The following is a 16,298-nucleotide window of genomic DNA, read 5'->3' on the forward strand; positions in this document are numbered from 1 at the left end:
CAAAGTACCGGCTTCATTGACTAAGCGCGCCTCACAATATCATGTGATTAATCGTGCAGCCCTATCTTTAATTATACTCGGGAAGAACGAGTCGTTTCTGGGAGTGATTCGTTCAGTCGCACATGCGCAACATCCTGTCAGGTTCTGTGCTGTAATTAGTTCACCTGTTTTGAGTCTTCAGGTTTTTTGAGTCGTTCGTTCATCTTATGGGGCTGTCACGTGATGAAAAAACGACTCAAACCTGAAAACTTATGAAATAAGAGGTGAGGTGAGCTAATTATAGACTAAAGACCCAGGTAAACAATGAATTAATCTTTTCTGTTTCTTATAGCATTACAGTTTTGTCTTGTTTGTAGTGTGATTAACGTTTGTGTAAGCAGTAGATGTGTTAGGGAAGTAACACGTAACATTTTAATTATATTTTGCTACAATGAACGAAATGACTCAAAAAGATTCGTTCATTTTGCTGAATGAGACTCAAAGGTCAGAGTCTGTAAAATGATCCGAACTTCCCATCACTACTACGAATCACGTCTAAGTTCACTGTCTGTGTACTCCGGCTAAAAAAGGTAGAGTATGGAGAAATACTCCATCTTATGTTCTCCTATAACTTCAGAATTGTCTGACATCGTTGTACCTTTTTGTTTGCAAACAGCGTTTGACTTACTTGCACTTTCTTAGTCTTTGCGCGTTTGCTTTGTAAACACTGGGTCTGTAGTTCCGCCTACGTTTGGCGTGACCTTTTGACATGATTCATGATTAGTACGTGAACGTGCATCCCAGAACCTGTGCTTCATGAGCTTTTTGCTTGAAGTATACAAATTTTTATTTTCCGAAAAAAATGACAGATCGTTTTGCTAGATAAGACCCTTCTTCCTCAGCTGGGATCGTTTAGAGCCCTTTGAAGCTGCATTTAAACTACATTTTGGAAGTTCAAAATCGGGGCACCAATCAAGTCCATTATATGAAGAAAAATCTTGAAATGTTTTCCTCAAAAACCATAACTGCTTTATGACTGAAATACATGAACATCTTGGATGACAAGGGGGTGAGTAAATTATTTGTGAATTGTTGTTCTGGAAGTGGACTTCTCCTTTCAGTCACCCCATACAGGCTGATCAATTTCAACTTCTTTAGAATTTTTTTTTTTCCATCTTGTAGTCGCATGTAGTCGAGGAAGTAGAAATGGATGATTTAAACTTTAGGATTTGTCATGCTTGAATAAGTATTTCACTTTTAGCATTAGGAATATCTCAGGAATTACTATAAGCTTCCTATCTTTCAATTACCACTTACCACGATAACTTTACAGGAAATATAGATCTTCTGGCTGGCAGTTAATCGCAACACTTCTCCCTGAGCAGAATGTAAAATGATTTACCAGCCTTTTATTTCACCAGAGCAGAGTATTAAGAGCAAGGTGACATAATGTTTTCCTTAAATGACTTCTGTACCAGATGAAGGGAGAACTCTAAAACTGAGAAAAATGCATTGAATAAATGAGTTTTTGAATAGACATTTTTTTTATTTGTCTGTTTTTACTTTCTGAACCAAAGCAAAGCTGAGACAAATCTATTGTCACAGGACAGTGCACAGTCTTAAATACCAGAGTTTTAGTCCTTTCAGCAGTTATACAGTGTTAAAATCAGTATTATTTCAGTATCGTATTAAAATACTATTGTTTTTTTAAAAATACTTTAGAATTAGAATTAAAAAAAAAAATCTCACTTTATTTAATATATTTTAATATTTAATATTTCAGTAAAGTTGAATTATTATTTATTAGTTTTATTTATTTTATTTTATTTATTTTAGTTTAAGTAATAGTTTTATTTATTTATAATGGTTTTTAGAAAAGTCTGGATCACAAGTTTTTTCTTTTGATTTTATGGAAATAAGATCCAGACATTTTTAGTGTTCAGTGCTTTTAGTAGAGACCTGCTTCCATGAGCACCATGTTAAATATTTCTTAATATTTTTGTATAATTTTTCTCTAGTGCACAAGCAAGATGATCTGTGTTTTCCTGGTGGCCACATACACAGACGGGCAGCCCACTGAGAGTGCCGAATGGTTCTGTAAATGGCTTGAGGAAGCCTCCACAGACTTTCGATATGGGAAAACTTACCTGAAGGGAATGAGATACGCCGTCTTTGGGCTGGGGAACTCTGTTTATGTTGGCCATTACAACACTGTGAGACACACCTGCATTTTTCACTCCTTTTTTGATGGGATTGTGTTGAATCTTTCACTAACTGTATTTTATGTATCCAGGTCAGTAAGAACATAGATAAGTGGTTGTGGATGCTGAGCGCTGCACGAATCATGACCAGAGGAGAAGGCGACTGCAATGTGGTGAAGAGCCGACACGGCAGCGTGCAGGCTGATTTCCAGGCCTGGAAAACGAAATTCTTGAACCGACTGCAGGCTCTAGCCAAGGGTGAGAAGAAAGCCTGTTCTGGCAAGTGCAAGAATGGCAGCTGCAAGAATAAGAAGAAACATAAGGAGGAGGCAGAGGACAGCCACTCGCTCGCTGAGAAGAACAACTCTGAGGCAAGCCAGCCCTCCTCTCTGATGTCTTTGAACACATGTAGTCATGGTAACGGTTCTCGCGCTGCACATCCCGAGAGCAGATTGTTCCCCTGCAGTCTGTGCTGCACTCATGTAAATGGGATCTGAACAGCAGGGGTGACATTACTGACTTCGGAGGAAATTTTATTCTCTTAGATGTCCCTCTTATGTTCTTTACACGAACTCTTTTAGGAAACCTTGTTCTCATGCAGTTTAGCTCATTTGAGTCTTTAAATAATAACATTTAATAATCCTAAAGGCACATTAAATTAATACTGACCCCATTTTCCCCCTTTCCCACTGAACTGGCTCCAAGTTTTATTCCAAAAAGGGATAACTCGAATGCTTCTAGAACTTGCTGGAGAGCCAAACGAAATGAAACTAATGGTTGCTGATGCCTAACTTGCACACAAATAAACATAGCATAGTGTAGGGGTGTGCGATATAAATCGTCTACAATAATATCATAATTGTTGTTTAAATGATGTACGATGTGTCCAGTATATCACAAAAAACAAACAAATGCATTCCTAGAGAGTGCACAAACACGTTTAGAGTTAAGGCTTTCATTGCATGATTTAGTCTATTAAAGTGCATTTAGAATTTCCCCCAAATTCACGATACGTGGCAAATATGCCCCCATAATACTTTGTATATCATCTGACATAGTTAATATCAAATGCAGAGTGATGTTTTCCTCCAAATATCAGCATGATTGAAAATGAAATTTTGAATTTTTAAAAAAACAAGAAGTTAATATTAATTGACTTCAATTTTAAGGACAAATTCCTGTTTTTGCTGTATTTCGTCAGTGAAAATAGTTTCAAACAAAGTCGCAGAACTGTTTTGCATCGCTTAGCAGCACACAAGAGTGTTTTGTTACTGAATCAATCAGCATTTTGAATGAATCTGTTCAATGAATGACTCATGCAATGATTTTAGGTTTATATTTAATAGGGCTGCCTTCAATTAACGATTTTTCTGTTCGACTAGTAGTCGTTAATTTTAAGCATTAGTCAACTATTGCACATTTAATGAACCATATAAATGATAATAATGAGCTTTTAATTACCCTAATAAGCGCTCAAGTGCATGCAAAAAGCTTGCCACGGCACACCGGGAGATAATAATTCTGAATGTTTCAGGTAAAAATGCAGTCTCCTTGCTGTTAACGTTTTAAGAATTTATGGATAAACTAGCGCTTTCTTTATTTTTGACATAAGAGATCAAGTCGGCTGCACTGACTCATTTCCGCCGTAGTGTATGTGCCTGTATGCATGTTTCATACGGATTATATATCTAAGAATATTTTTTTTTGAATTGGTTAATTTAAAAATAGACATTTCTCTCTCTATAGATATTCTATATTTTTAATTGTTGTAAGACAAGTATACACAGAGTTTCAAAGTTTTGCGCTCAAGTTCACAGAGACTGAGACAACAGAAAGCGCATCCTGTTTGCTTTCATTATTTTACAAAAGCACGTTTCATTGTTATTATGAGTGCACGCAAATAAATGTCTTTACAGATTTGAAGGATGAATTACTTTTATCTGTATGATCAAAAATGAAGAAGGATTTTAAATGCAAGTGATCGCACCGGTGCCTCCATCTGTCATGCAGGGAGCCTGCTATTATTCAGCTCCCACACTCCGCACAGACACATGAATAGCGCAGATTTTTCTAGGTTAACATCAGATTGAGTTGCCATGTTAAAGTTGCTACTACATACATCTTTCAAATGAAAAGCCATATTTGAGGTTGATGAATGATAGGTGAGGGTTTGTAGTGCATTTTCACATAGGAAAATGATGAAAAACTGAAAAATGGAGTGGGAGAACACTAAACTACTTGTGTGAATTTTTTCAAAGTTACCTCTCAAAAAGTACACTTTTGTTTCAGTTGAAGATGATTATCTACTTTATCCCATGCTCTTTTATCCCATGCGTATGGATCTTTTCATGGATTGGATATAATATAGTCGTTCCCCCCACAAAGCTTACAGATCTGTTTGATTTATTTATTTATTTTTTAATTTATTTATTTATTTTTTTTTTTAGGAGGAGCTGATGGAGTCCAGCAGTGATGCAGAGTCCTCCGCTGAGGAAGAGAAGTCTCATGGCTCCGTCATCGACATGGAAGACCTTGGGAATGTGATGAATCGTATGAAGAAAGCTAAGGTAAAAACAAAACCATCTCCACTGTTTACACTCACTCGGTAATTTAATTTACTTACCGTCATGTTGTTCCACACCCATACAAATTTCTTTCTTCCGCTGAAGTCCATAGTATGGAAAAAATACTGTAGGAACTGTCAACTGTTTGGTTTCCCACTTTCTTCAAAATTTCATCTTTTGTGCTTGGCAAAAGAAGTTTGTGTATGTTCGGAACATGAATGAGCAAATGATGACAGAATTTTCATTTTTAATAGTCAGTGTCCACATAGTATTTTCAAATCTAGGCATAAGCTTTGACAACGGACAAGATCATTAGGGAAATCAGCTTGAAGGATAGTTCACTCAGAAATAAAAATGATCATCGTTAGGGCTGGGTATAAATATTTAAAACAGAATTATTTAAACAAATTAAACCGTGATTAAAACGTGAAATGCTCCTCTCTAGAGTTTTTTTCTAGCTGACTAATGAGTTTCTGGACGCCGAATATGTTTTTTTTTTTTTTTTTAAATAAAGTAAATATGTTGTTACGTGACATTGTTTACAAGCTGTTATATTGATGTTATGTTTTGGATTTTGGTAAGTTGTACTCTTTCTTTTAACATACCTTCGGATGTTTATTCGTGTTTATTTCATGCTAGAACCGGTATTAAAGTGGAGGAAATTATCAGTTCACGTGCTGCTTCTGTTGAATTGAGGGGCTACAGCAATCTGTCAATCCACATTAAACAGCACCAAATCAGCATTTATTGTTTGACTCTTGTAATAAAATGGACAGAATTTGAAATATGAGACATTGTTTCATATCAGAAGTAACAAAGCATAAAGCTTATTGTGCATTTATTGGATGGGATGTGCGCTAACACATTACGTTTATTAACTTACAATGGGCTAGACTAATCGATTCTTGGAATTTAAGAATTTATATCATTTTGTAAAAATGAGAAATTATTAAAATCAAGAAATTAATATTCTTTACCCAGCCCTAGTCATCGTGTACTTGCACCCTCATGTTTCTAAAAGTTAAGGCTTTCTTCGATCTTCGAAACACAAGTGAAGATTAACCAAAGTCTTGAATGAGAATTTCATTTTTGGTTAAATTGTTCCTTTAAATTTGATATTTTCCTCACACAAAGCTATCGTTTGACTTCAGGGTCGAATGTAGCGTTTGCCTAGTATGGACCATTTTGCTATTTTAGAGCATGTTGTGATCTCAGAGTTGTCGTTGTGTGGCATGAAAACATAAGAAATGACACCAAACGGTTTTGTACTGACATGAGGGTGAGTAAATAATGACAGAGTTGGGCAAACTATTCCTTTAAAAGGACAGAGCGCTGGAGAGACACCAGCAATGGCTCCATTGAAGGACACTGAGTGGCAGATGGTTTGCCACAGCAGACAGCAGCTCCAGCAGGCGCTGGGAGGACTTACGTAACCGTGAACTGTGATCACTGACGCCCACTCTACAGGCCTGTGCGCAGGAGTGATTCATGAGACAGAAGCGCAGACAAATCTCCCCATATACACGCATACATGCTCTCTCGCATCCTATTCGAAACAGAGAGGCTGCTAGCGCTAGAGCCGAGAGGATCCCAGCCCCCTTTAATCCAGTAAGAGCCCTTTGTGGATGCCATCAGGATTGGATGCATGTTTAAATGGCTTCAGAAGATGTTTTTAGAAATGTGGCTTGCAGCTCAAGCAATCAGTTGATTGTGATGTTCCCGATACGCAGATCAAACGATATCTCTGAAGCTGTGAGTGTGTATCAGCTGGCAGATAATTAGAAGAGAGAGAGCAAATGGGGTTTTGTAAAAGCACGATGGATTTAATAGCATTATTGATCTATTTTCTAGGGCTGGCAGTTTAATGTGTTAATGTAGTATAATTAGTTATCAAAAATAAAAGCATTAGTGTTCAGAAACGGCAAGGCTACCGGGAATGCAGCGATCTTAAGATACATTTTACGAAGCTTAACTACTTCGATCCTTTGATGCATTGTTTTAGGATGTTTTCACACCTTGTTCATCTGAGCACCCATATGTGAACACCCCAAATGATCAAACAAACTGTACTTTTTTATCACAGAAAGTACGGTTCATTTTGAGTCCTTTTGAGGTTCGATTGAGCCATAAAAAAGTCACTTGTAGCTGGTTTACGTTTGGTTCATTTAAAGTGTTATATGTAAAACCCCTTTAAAAACACTAAGCAAGTCGGTGCCAATAACCTTGTGGCCAGCGTGGTGTCATATAGCGCCGTTGCGCTATGGGTGTCCCAAGTTCAAATCCCAGCTCAAGGACTTTATCCGATCCTGTCTCACTTAGCTTCCTGTCATCTCTATACTGTCCTTTAATAGTAAAGGCAAAAACAGCAAAAATAAAATCTAAAAAAAACCCCCCAAAAACACTGAGAATAAACCAGCAAGATGAAGAAAACATAAGATGGGATGCAGTGGCCAAACATTTGGCCCATCTGCTGAACGTGCTGTTACCTTGATTATTAAGGGCAGTGTAATTAAAGAAGTCCACTTCCAAAAAAAAAGATTCACAGATAATGTACTCACTGCCTTGTCATCCAAGATGTTCATGTCTGTCTTCAGTTGTAAAGAAATTTTTTTTTTTTTTTTTTTTTTTGAGGAAAACATTTCTGCGCTTTTCTCCATATAATGGACTGATATGGTGCCCTGATTTTGAACTTCCAAAATGCAGTTTAAATGCGGCTTCAAACGATCCAAAATGCGGTTGTAAACGATCACAGCCGAGGATAGCAAAATGATCGGTTATTTTCATAAATATACTTCTTATTCTCAAACGCTCGTCTTTTCTTGCTCTGCCTGAACTCTGTGTATTGTGGTTCAAGACAGTTAGGGTATGTCGAAAAAAAACTGATCATATTTTCTCCCTCAACTTCAAAAATCATTTCAAAATCTTCCTACATTGCTGCAGAAGTGAACATGCAAAGAAGATCAAACACCCTTAACAAAAAAGGTAAAATGGCGATATAGGGCAATTTTGAAGTTGAGGGAGAACATGAAATGGGAGTTTTTAGACATACCCTAACTGTCATGAACTGGGAAAAAAAACAAAGTAGAGTTAGAGTAAACAAGTGAAGCAGAGTAAGAAAAGACAAGCGTTTGACATTTAAAAAGTGAATAAATTGTTTGGCGCCGATAGCCTTGTGGGCATTGCACTGACATACAGCTGTGTTGCGCAACGAGCATCCCGAGTTTGAATCCCGAACTTTTGCTGAATATATTGTTTTACTCTAACCATCATGTTTCACAGATTAAATGTTATCCATTTCATGCCTTTTATGAATGTGCAACCATAATTTATAGATGAAGTGTGTCATTAGTATTGTTAAGGAGAGAAATTCTATCATTATTACTCCTCATGTCGTTCCAAATCAGTAAGACCTTCGTTCATCTTCAGAACATAAATTAAGATATTTTTGATGAAATCCGAGAGCTTTCTGACCCTGCATCGACAGAAATGCAGCTATATCACATTCAAGGCCCAGAAAGGTAGTAAGGACATTGTTAAAATAATCCATGAGACATCACTGGTCTAACCGTAATGTTATGAAGCTACTAAAATAACGCAAAGAAAACTAAACGAATGACTGTATTCAACAATTTATTTTCCATGTCAGTCTTCGACACGTTAATGACAGTACCACAATGCATACAGTAGTTATTTTATTGATGTTCTTACTACCTTTTTGGGTGTTGAATGTGTCAGTTGTGGTGCCGTTTATGCAGGGTCCGAAAGCTCTCAGATTTCATCAAAAATATCGTAATTTATATTCCAAAGATGAACAAAGGTCTTTTGGGTTTGGCACGAAACAAAGTAATTAATGACAGAATTTAAATTTTTGGGGAACTGTCCTGTCAACATCACCAAACAGATTAGAAGAATATCCAGACAGGTTTCTTGAACGCTCACCCCATCTGCCATTGGTTAGCCAATCAGATAGTCCCACCCCCACACTCACACTGTTGGTTAAGCCAACCAATCATTTTTTTTTAAATGCCACAGTTTGCCACTTATATTTGTTTCTGCACAATTAGCTGTGATAAGATGGTACTTCAACTTAGACACTTAAACTTTTTTTTGATTTATTGACTAAAGTGTCGTTTGTCTGACTTCTACTTTTAAGTTCAAGTCACTTTTTTCGACGCCCAGCCAAAATGACAAACATGTAAGAACACGGTGTCAGCAAACTGTTGTTGCTTTTGTTGATCCAGCTAAACTGGTTCATTTGGCTCAGAATTTGTTTCATGTTCAACAAGGTCAGGAGCAAAGGTCCTGGAGGGGAAACATTACATCACTTAGATTCTGTCTGTCAGTCACTCACATATTTAGTTGCTCTGCGATTTTTGCTGTAGTTTCTCATTTTTATCACGTAAGAACAGTCAATGCATTTTAAAAGAGTTTCTTGTTTGAGTTGCTCAGCGTATTATTTATTTATATATGTAATACAGACATTATTAGATGCATGCATTATTCATATTCTTAGTGGAGTATAATAATTTATTAATCACACTGGAATATCAACTGTTGTAAAATGGAAAGTGTCAAGTTAGTGTAGATCTGGGTCTTGCGTATGTAGAAATACTCCGCTTTGGCTCCAGATGGCATCAGAGACATATTGTATCTTGGCTTTACTGATGCAGACACCTGACCTTGCATTACTGTGTGATCTGCACTGCTTTAGTTGTGATTTATAAATAGATGTGCATTTCTTATTTTTGAACTCAATAATGATTCCTACCCCTATGTGTTTCTGACCTTAAACATAATGAGTGTAATTTAAAATAATTGGTTCTATCCCAGCTTGATGTGCAGATACGGTGCGTAATAGGTTCATTTGATGTATGTATGGCTCTGTGGCAGTTTCTGCATTTTTGGAGTGGCTCTACTTTTGTTACATTGTCTTGACCACTGGTGTGAGTTTAAAGAAGGTTTTTGCAATAGCAGATGTTTTTGAAAACGTTTTAATTTTTATTTTTGCAGTTTTGTATGGTGCTGCTGGCGGTGTAAAATTTGCACATTGTTCTTGTAAAAAGCCCCTTATTGGCACAGATTTATTTTTGACTATTATTAACAACTATTCAAAAGTATGGGGGTTTTTTTTTTTTTTTTTTTTTTTTTTTCCTTTGATGTTTTTGAAAGAATTTTCTTATGCTCACCAAGGCTGCATTTATTTTATCAAATATTCAGTAAATATAGTAATGTTGTGAAATATTTTTACAATTTAAAATAACTACTTTCTATTTTAATGTGTTAATTTATTCTTGTGATGCAAAGCTGAATTTTCAAATTGTAGGTGATTATATCCTGCACTATAGAGATTTCTTTACAAGTGAATATCCTCTACAGATGATAATCTATCCTTACCTCTTAAAACCAAATAAGTGACTGTTGACTTCTTACGAAAACCCAGTTTGGTAATAATCTGAGAACCGATCAGTCCCCATCCCAAAACCAAGAGCCACTTCCTAAGAACCTCTTACCTTCTCCAAATAAGGAATAGTTCACCCAAAAATGAAGTCACCCTTCACCCTCATGTTGTTTCAAATCTGTACAAATTAATTTGTTCTGTGGAACAAAAATAAAGTTAGAATTGCAAGATATAAAGTCGCAGTTCTAACTTTTTTTTTCTTGCAATTGCGAGTTTATATATTGCAATCCTGATTTTTATTTTATGAAAAAAAAAGTCAGAATTAGGACTTTATATCTTGCAGTTCTGACTGTTTCTCACAATTACGAGTTTATATCTAGCAAGTGCAAGAAAAAGTCAGAGCTGTAACATATAAAGTTACAAATTTATTTATACGAAATTTTTTTTTTTTTGCATTTCCGTGATATAAACTTGCACTTCTGAGAAATAAAGTCAGAATTGCGAGATATAAAGTCCCAGTTCTGGTGTTTTTCCTGACAATTGCTGGTTTATATCTCTCATTTCTGACTTATATTCAGTGGCAGAAACGTGCTTTCAAAGTGTTTTGGAATGGAGTGTGTAGACATGTTTTAATCTCATTCATAGATTTAGTGCAGGTGTGGATTGAGGCCATGTTTTCACTGCTTAGTATTAGCAAGGTGGAAATTGAGATAACAGCTCATGGACAGGCATTGTCCCTCGGCCACATCGGCCCGTGTGGGACGGGCAGCAGCCGGAGCGGCTTGTCGTCATTTTGGCTGGCTGTCAGTCTCAGTGTGTCATCTGTTCAGGCTGAACTCTGCAGGGCCACTGCCTGCATCACCGCTGTCACTTGCATGGGTGGTTTGTGGGAAATGGAGCGTTTCCAGCTGAAGAGAGCTGCTCTGGTTCTGTCAGTCTGAAGGAGGAGGGGTGCGGAGAGCCGCCGCGCTGCAGCAGGGACGAAAGCGCAGCGACGACGAGATGAATCTTGGGTGACAGATTGCAGCCTAGTCAACTCTACGTTGTGCGTGGCAGTTCCACGACAGATCTCGCTGTGAAAGGGCATAATGTCCGCTTGCCAATCCAAACCCCACCTGGTGCCTTCCACCCGCTCTTGTTGTTGGATTTTGCTCAAGAGACATTGTGTACTCTGGAACAAATGAACAAAGTCACAGAAAAACAAACACTGAAACGGCGACTGGTTTAGCACCTGTCTCTCAGCCCGGATGTTAAGGGACCCCAAAGTTTTGTCCTGGAAAGCAAAACAAAGCAGAGACAGTTTGATGGGGCAGAGATGTTACACTCATAAAATAAAATATAGAAAATAGCTGTAGGAATAGAAGCCCTACAGAGATGTTCGTTTTTGGAATAAATTCCAGTTTGCATGCAGATTAATTAGACCAGCCTGAAAAGTTTGCTTTTTTGGTGTTGGGTGTTGTTGGTTTGTGTTAGTTTTTTTTTTTTTTTTTTGTTGGGGGTGAGGGGGTGGGGGACTGGTGTTTATTTTTATTTTTGTTGTTTGCATTTGGTTTTGTTACTTTTTGTCTTTGTTTGTTTGGGGGTTTTTTTTCTTGATTTTTATTGGGGTTGTCTGTTTTTATTGTTTGTATTTTACTTGATTTTGTTTTGTTTGGATTTGTTTTTTTGTGTTGTTGGTTTGGTTCTTTTTTTGTCTTTGGGTTTTTAACTTTTATTTATTTATTTTTAATTTTTTGGATTTGGATTTGCTTTTTTGTTGTTGGTTTGGTTCTTTTTTTTTGTTTGTTTGTTTTTTTTGTTTGTTAAGTTTTGTTAGGTTAGGTTTTGTGTTTTACTTGGAATTAGTTTTTTGTATTGTTGGTTTGTTTTTTTTTTATTTTGTTTTCTTTGTCTTTGTTTGGGATTTTTATTTATTTTTGAGTTTTAGGGTTTTTTAAGTTGTAAGTTTGTTTTAGTTTTTTTGGGGGTTTTTTTGTGTGTGTGTTTTTGTGTGTGTGTTTTACTTGTTTTGTTTGGATGTTTTTGTGTTGTTTTTTTTTTGTTTGTTTTTTCGTTGTTTTGATTACGTTTTTTTTGTTTTTTTTTTGTTTTTATTAATTCATTTTTTTTTTTAGGGGGTTGTGATGTTTGAGGTTTACTTGATTTCTTTGTTTGGATTCGTTTTTGTTTTGTGTTGCTGGTTTTTCTTTTTTGGTCTTTGGATTTTTTTTTGTGTGTGTTTTTTGTTGGTTTTTTTGTGTTTATGTTTGGAGTTGTGTGTTTTACTTGATTTTGTTTTGTTGTCTGGATTTGTTTTTGTTTTGCTTTTTTATGTGTTTTTTTGATGGGGATGGGGTCTTTTTTTATGCCTAAAAAATTATTTTAAGTGAAATCTGTTCATGTATAGTAAGAACATGACATTTGTCATATGTTATTTATTTCTTTTTTATAATTTTTTTTTTTTTTTTTTTTGTGACACGCTTTGGTTTTAGATACTGCGCATTTCTTACACATCCTTTGAGTATCCTATGTAGAGCATCTAATGTGACCTATGGTGTCCAGCTTGCCTGATGATTCCTTTCATCTGCCATATACAGCACTGTGTCTGAATCTGAAGCCAGACTGTCTCTGACCTTTTAGTGTGGAAAAAATTGCTAATACTGCCATATGTACTTGGGAAGAAATATGGAATTTAGGGAAAGGACATTTTCCCTAAAGGACATTTAAGGAAAAAGAGCAGGAACTATAAGTCAGACTTGATTTCCAGCTGATTGTATATTCTGGAACCTGTGCAGCATGGAATCCCAATAAAGTTTAATGCAGTCTGTTCACATAAGAGCGCTTGAGCTTTGAAGGTCAGTGATGGTAGTCCAAGACCATCATCAGTGTTTCATCAGATCCATATGGCTGTGAGTGTCATTTCTGTTTAAACCCTCCCATTGGTGCCATCATTTTCAAAGCCACATCTGTTTCCTAGCCTTCGATTTCTGAAATCAATTACCGTTCAAAATGAAATTAAACTCTGTGGAGTTTTTAAATTTGTGATGTGATGTATGATAAATGGTATCCTTCATCCCCCCCTAAATATTGCATCTTTAATACATTTTTTTTCCCTCAAATTTAATCACTTTAGTTCTATACTTTTTGAATAATGCGTTGAAGGTTTAGCATCTATTGGTTCCTCTGACGCACTGCCACTGGTTGTGTAACTGTGGCTAGGTTGTATGAATGAATGAGTTTTTTCATGTCTCTCTCTTTTTTTTTTGTGGCTGTATGTGCTGCAGAAGATGGAGGGAGATGAAGAGGACTCCCAGAGGGTGAAGCTGTCAAAGCAGAATGGAGTGAGGAAGAGCGAGTCAGAGGAGGAGCGGAGAGAGATGATCACTCCAGCCTTGAGAGACGCTCTGACTAAACAAGGTACAGCACGGCCTCAACCCGCCCGTGTTATTCACTCACGCAAAAAAAAAAGAGATGTCTGTGACAGAAATGAAAGTTTCTGTACAAGGGTATCTGTGCAAATGAATACAGTTTTTCATTTTCTTTTTAATTTTTGATTCACTTTTATTAAATTAGAATGTCCTTGTACATTCCCAGTTCCTGTTATATTTATGACTAATTTTTGTGAAGAAAGTGTGAGTGCTTTTCATGTAATATTTCTATGCAATACTCGCTCCTATAATGTTTAGGCTGTTGTGGGTGGCTGCTGTGCCACAGTTTTAATTTTATTGCTGAATAATTTTTGTCAACAATATTTTTTTACACCGAGAATGATGCGATAACTAAACAAAAATGTTTTGAATGAAAAAAGCTATGACGAAAATCTATTGACAATTTTGTTGACGAATAAAAATGTTAGAGAGGGACGATATGGGAAGAGATTCATTCAGAACAAATCTGCTGCGTGGTTGGGAGGTTTGAGACGTACATTTGAACTGTATCATAGCCTTTTGATCTATCTGGCAGGACATAAGCTAGTGTACATTTGCTGCACGTCTCTTAAAATGTTAAAAAAATGTCAATATCTGTGAATAAGAGAAGAGCAGACATATGGATAAATTTAACGACGCAAAAAAAAACTCAGTTTGGCCTCTCGCACAGTGCATGAATACTCTTTTGCATCTCATGAATGGAAAAATACACACAAAATGATGTCGAATTGTCCATTTTGATGAGTATTCATGTAAACATTCGGTTACATATTAGGTGAACGTAAACGGTTGGGAGAATATCGGCCATAAGTACATTGCATCCGCGTTTTCAGTTTTAAAGGGACAGCAGCCTAATTTAGTTGCTATTGTTTGTGGCATTGATGTTAATCAAGCAACAAAACAAAGACAGAAAATCACTCACTGCTCTTGATTGAATCACTTTAGTAATAAAGTTTAATCTAAATTTATTCATAGAAATAAACATGTCTGCTTAAAAGAATGAAGAGTGTCGTAAACGAGTTGCTATAAAGAATGCATAATTAGCCTATATAACCATTGGTATTTCGTTGAAGAGAAGACCAAGTTCTTGTTTCTTTATGGGAAGTGGTTTCATTTAATTTTAGTATTTAGGCATGTGACTTGTCACAGCAGATAAATGTGTCGATCACGATAAAACCTTAAAATCAAACCTATACAGTAAGTTTGGCACTGTACACTGTAACTAAACCAATTAGATTTCAGCCGACTAAATCTACTGAAGCTTTAGTCGACTAAAATTTTATGTTATTTAGTCAGCTAAAACTAAAACAATTAAGATGACTAAAATATGACTAAAACTAAAAGGCGTTTTAGCCAAAAGACTATGATTAAGACTAAATCAGAATTCGCTGTCAAAATTAACACTGCTGTGCTGTCATTTCCTCTTCTTGTTTGTCATTTGGCACCTAGCCTAAATTTGTGTTTGTAGCTTTTAGCTTGCAAAACTCCTTTCATAAAATTTAATTGCTCCTACTGCTGATTTAAACCACATATTTACAATATAAAGATTATGAACATTTTATCATGTATTACACTATCGTTATTATAATTTTTTTTTTTTTTTTTTTACAATTTTGTTTTTATTCAGCAGAGATTCATTAAATTGAGTTGATATCTAAGTCAATAAAGGCGCTTGAATGATACAAAAGGTTTATTTTTCAAATAAATGCTTTCCATTTATCAAATCCTGAATAAAAAAAATATTAAGCAGCACAACTGTTTTCAACATTTGATAATAATAATAAGAAATGTTTGAGCAGCAAATCAGCATATTAGAATGAAGGATCATGTGACACTGAAAACTAGAGTAATGATGCTGAAAATTCAGCTTTGCATCGCAGGAATAAATTACATTTTACAATATATTAATATAGAAAATAGTTATTAGGGGCCAAGCACCGAATGTGCGAAAGCACCTATTGTATCCTTTGGCGTTCTTATTCTTCTTCCGCTCTTGAGTCTATGGCAGCCCGTAGAACCGCTTGCAGGAAAGTTGTGTAATTTGGCACACAGATAGAGAACAGTCTCAACATTAACCATAACAAGTGTGAGGTTAAGGAACTCTCTAGCGCCACCACTTGTCCAAAGTTTCAATCATTTTATGCTAATAACTTTCGAACCATAAGGTCTATAAGGAAATTTTTTGTTCCTCTGATTCTTTGGCTCATGCCGAGTCAAATGGACACCAAAATGTAAAAAACGTAAAGGTACTTTTTCAAACTCGTCCTAGACGGTTTGTCTGATTTCTACCAAAATTAGCTCAGATCATCTTTAGACTGTGCTGGCAAAAAGTTATGGAATTCAGGTTGATTTTCCCATTTCAGTCATTTTGGGTATCGGACGTTTTGAATTTTGTCGTAAAATGCTATGTTTTTGACAGTACTCAAAGTTTTGGGTCAGCGCCACCTTGTGGCCAAAGGTTATAATGAATTTTCAAAAATGCTAATAACGTTTGAATTAATTGGGCTATTGTAATAAAGCTGGTCTCAATGTATTCTTTGGGTCATGCTGAGAACATAGATCCAATTATACCAAAATTGACCGAACTTCCTGTCCACCATTTCAATTAATATTGAAAACCTACTTTTTTGAACTCCTCCTAGACCATTGGTCCGATTTTTCCAAAATTCGGATCAACTTTAGACCATGCTGGTGAAAAGTTATGGATTTCGAATTGATATACGAAGCGGTTTTCATTTTAACTTAACGA

The 16,298-nt window shown here is 36.1% G+C and overlaps 1 protein-coding gene across 1 annotated transcript in view; it reads left to right on the forward strand.

Annotated features, from left to right (window-relative positions):
- tyw1 (tRNA-yW synthesizing protein 1 homolog (S. cerevisiae)) overlaps positions 1 to 16,298 on the forward strand; it is an 81,785-nt gene that overhangs the window by 2,157 nt on the left and 63,330 nt on the right. The window contains exons 5-8 of the mRNA XM_051129568.1: positions 1,998 to 2,192; positions 2,273 to 2,551; positions 4,628 to 4,747; positions 13,406 to 13,538. Of these exons, the coding sequence (XP_050985525.1) occupies positions 1,998 to 2,192; positions 2,273 to 2,551; positions 4,628 to 4,747; positions 13,406 to 13,538 (727 nt within the window). The remainder of the gene's footprint in view (positions 1 to 1,997; positions 2,193 to 2,272; positions 2,552 to 4,627; positions 4,748 to 13,405; positions 13,539 to 16,298) is intronic.

Source organism: Labeo rohita, chromosome 15 (assembly GCF_022985175.1).
Source record: "Labeo rohita strain BAU-BD-2019 chromosome 15, IGBB_LRoh.1.0, whole genome shotgun sequence".
Taxonomy (NCBI): domain Eukaryota; kingdom Metazoa; phylum Chordata; class Actinopteri; order Cypriniformes; family Cyprinidae; genus Labeo; species Labeo rohita.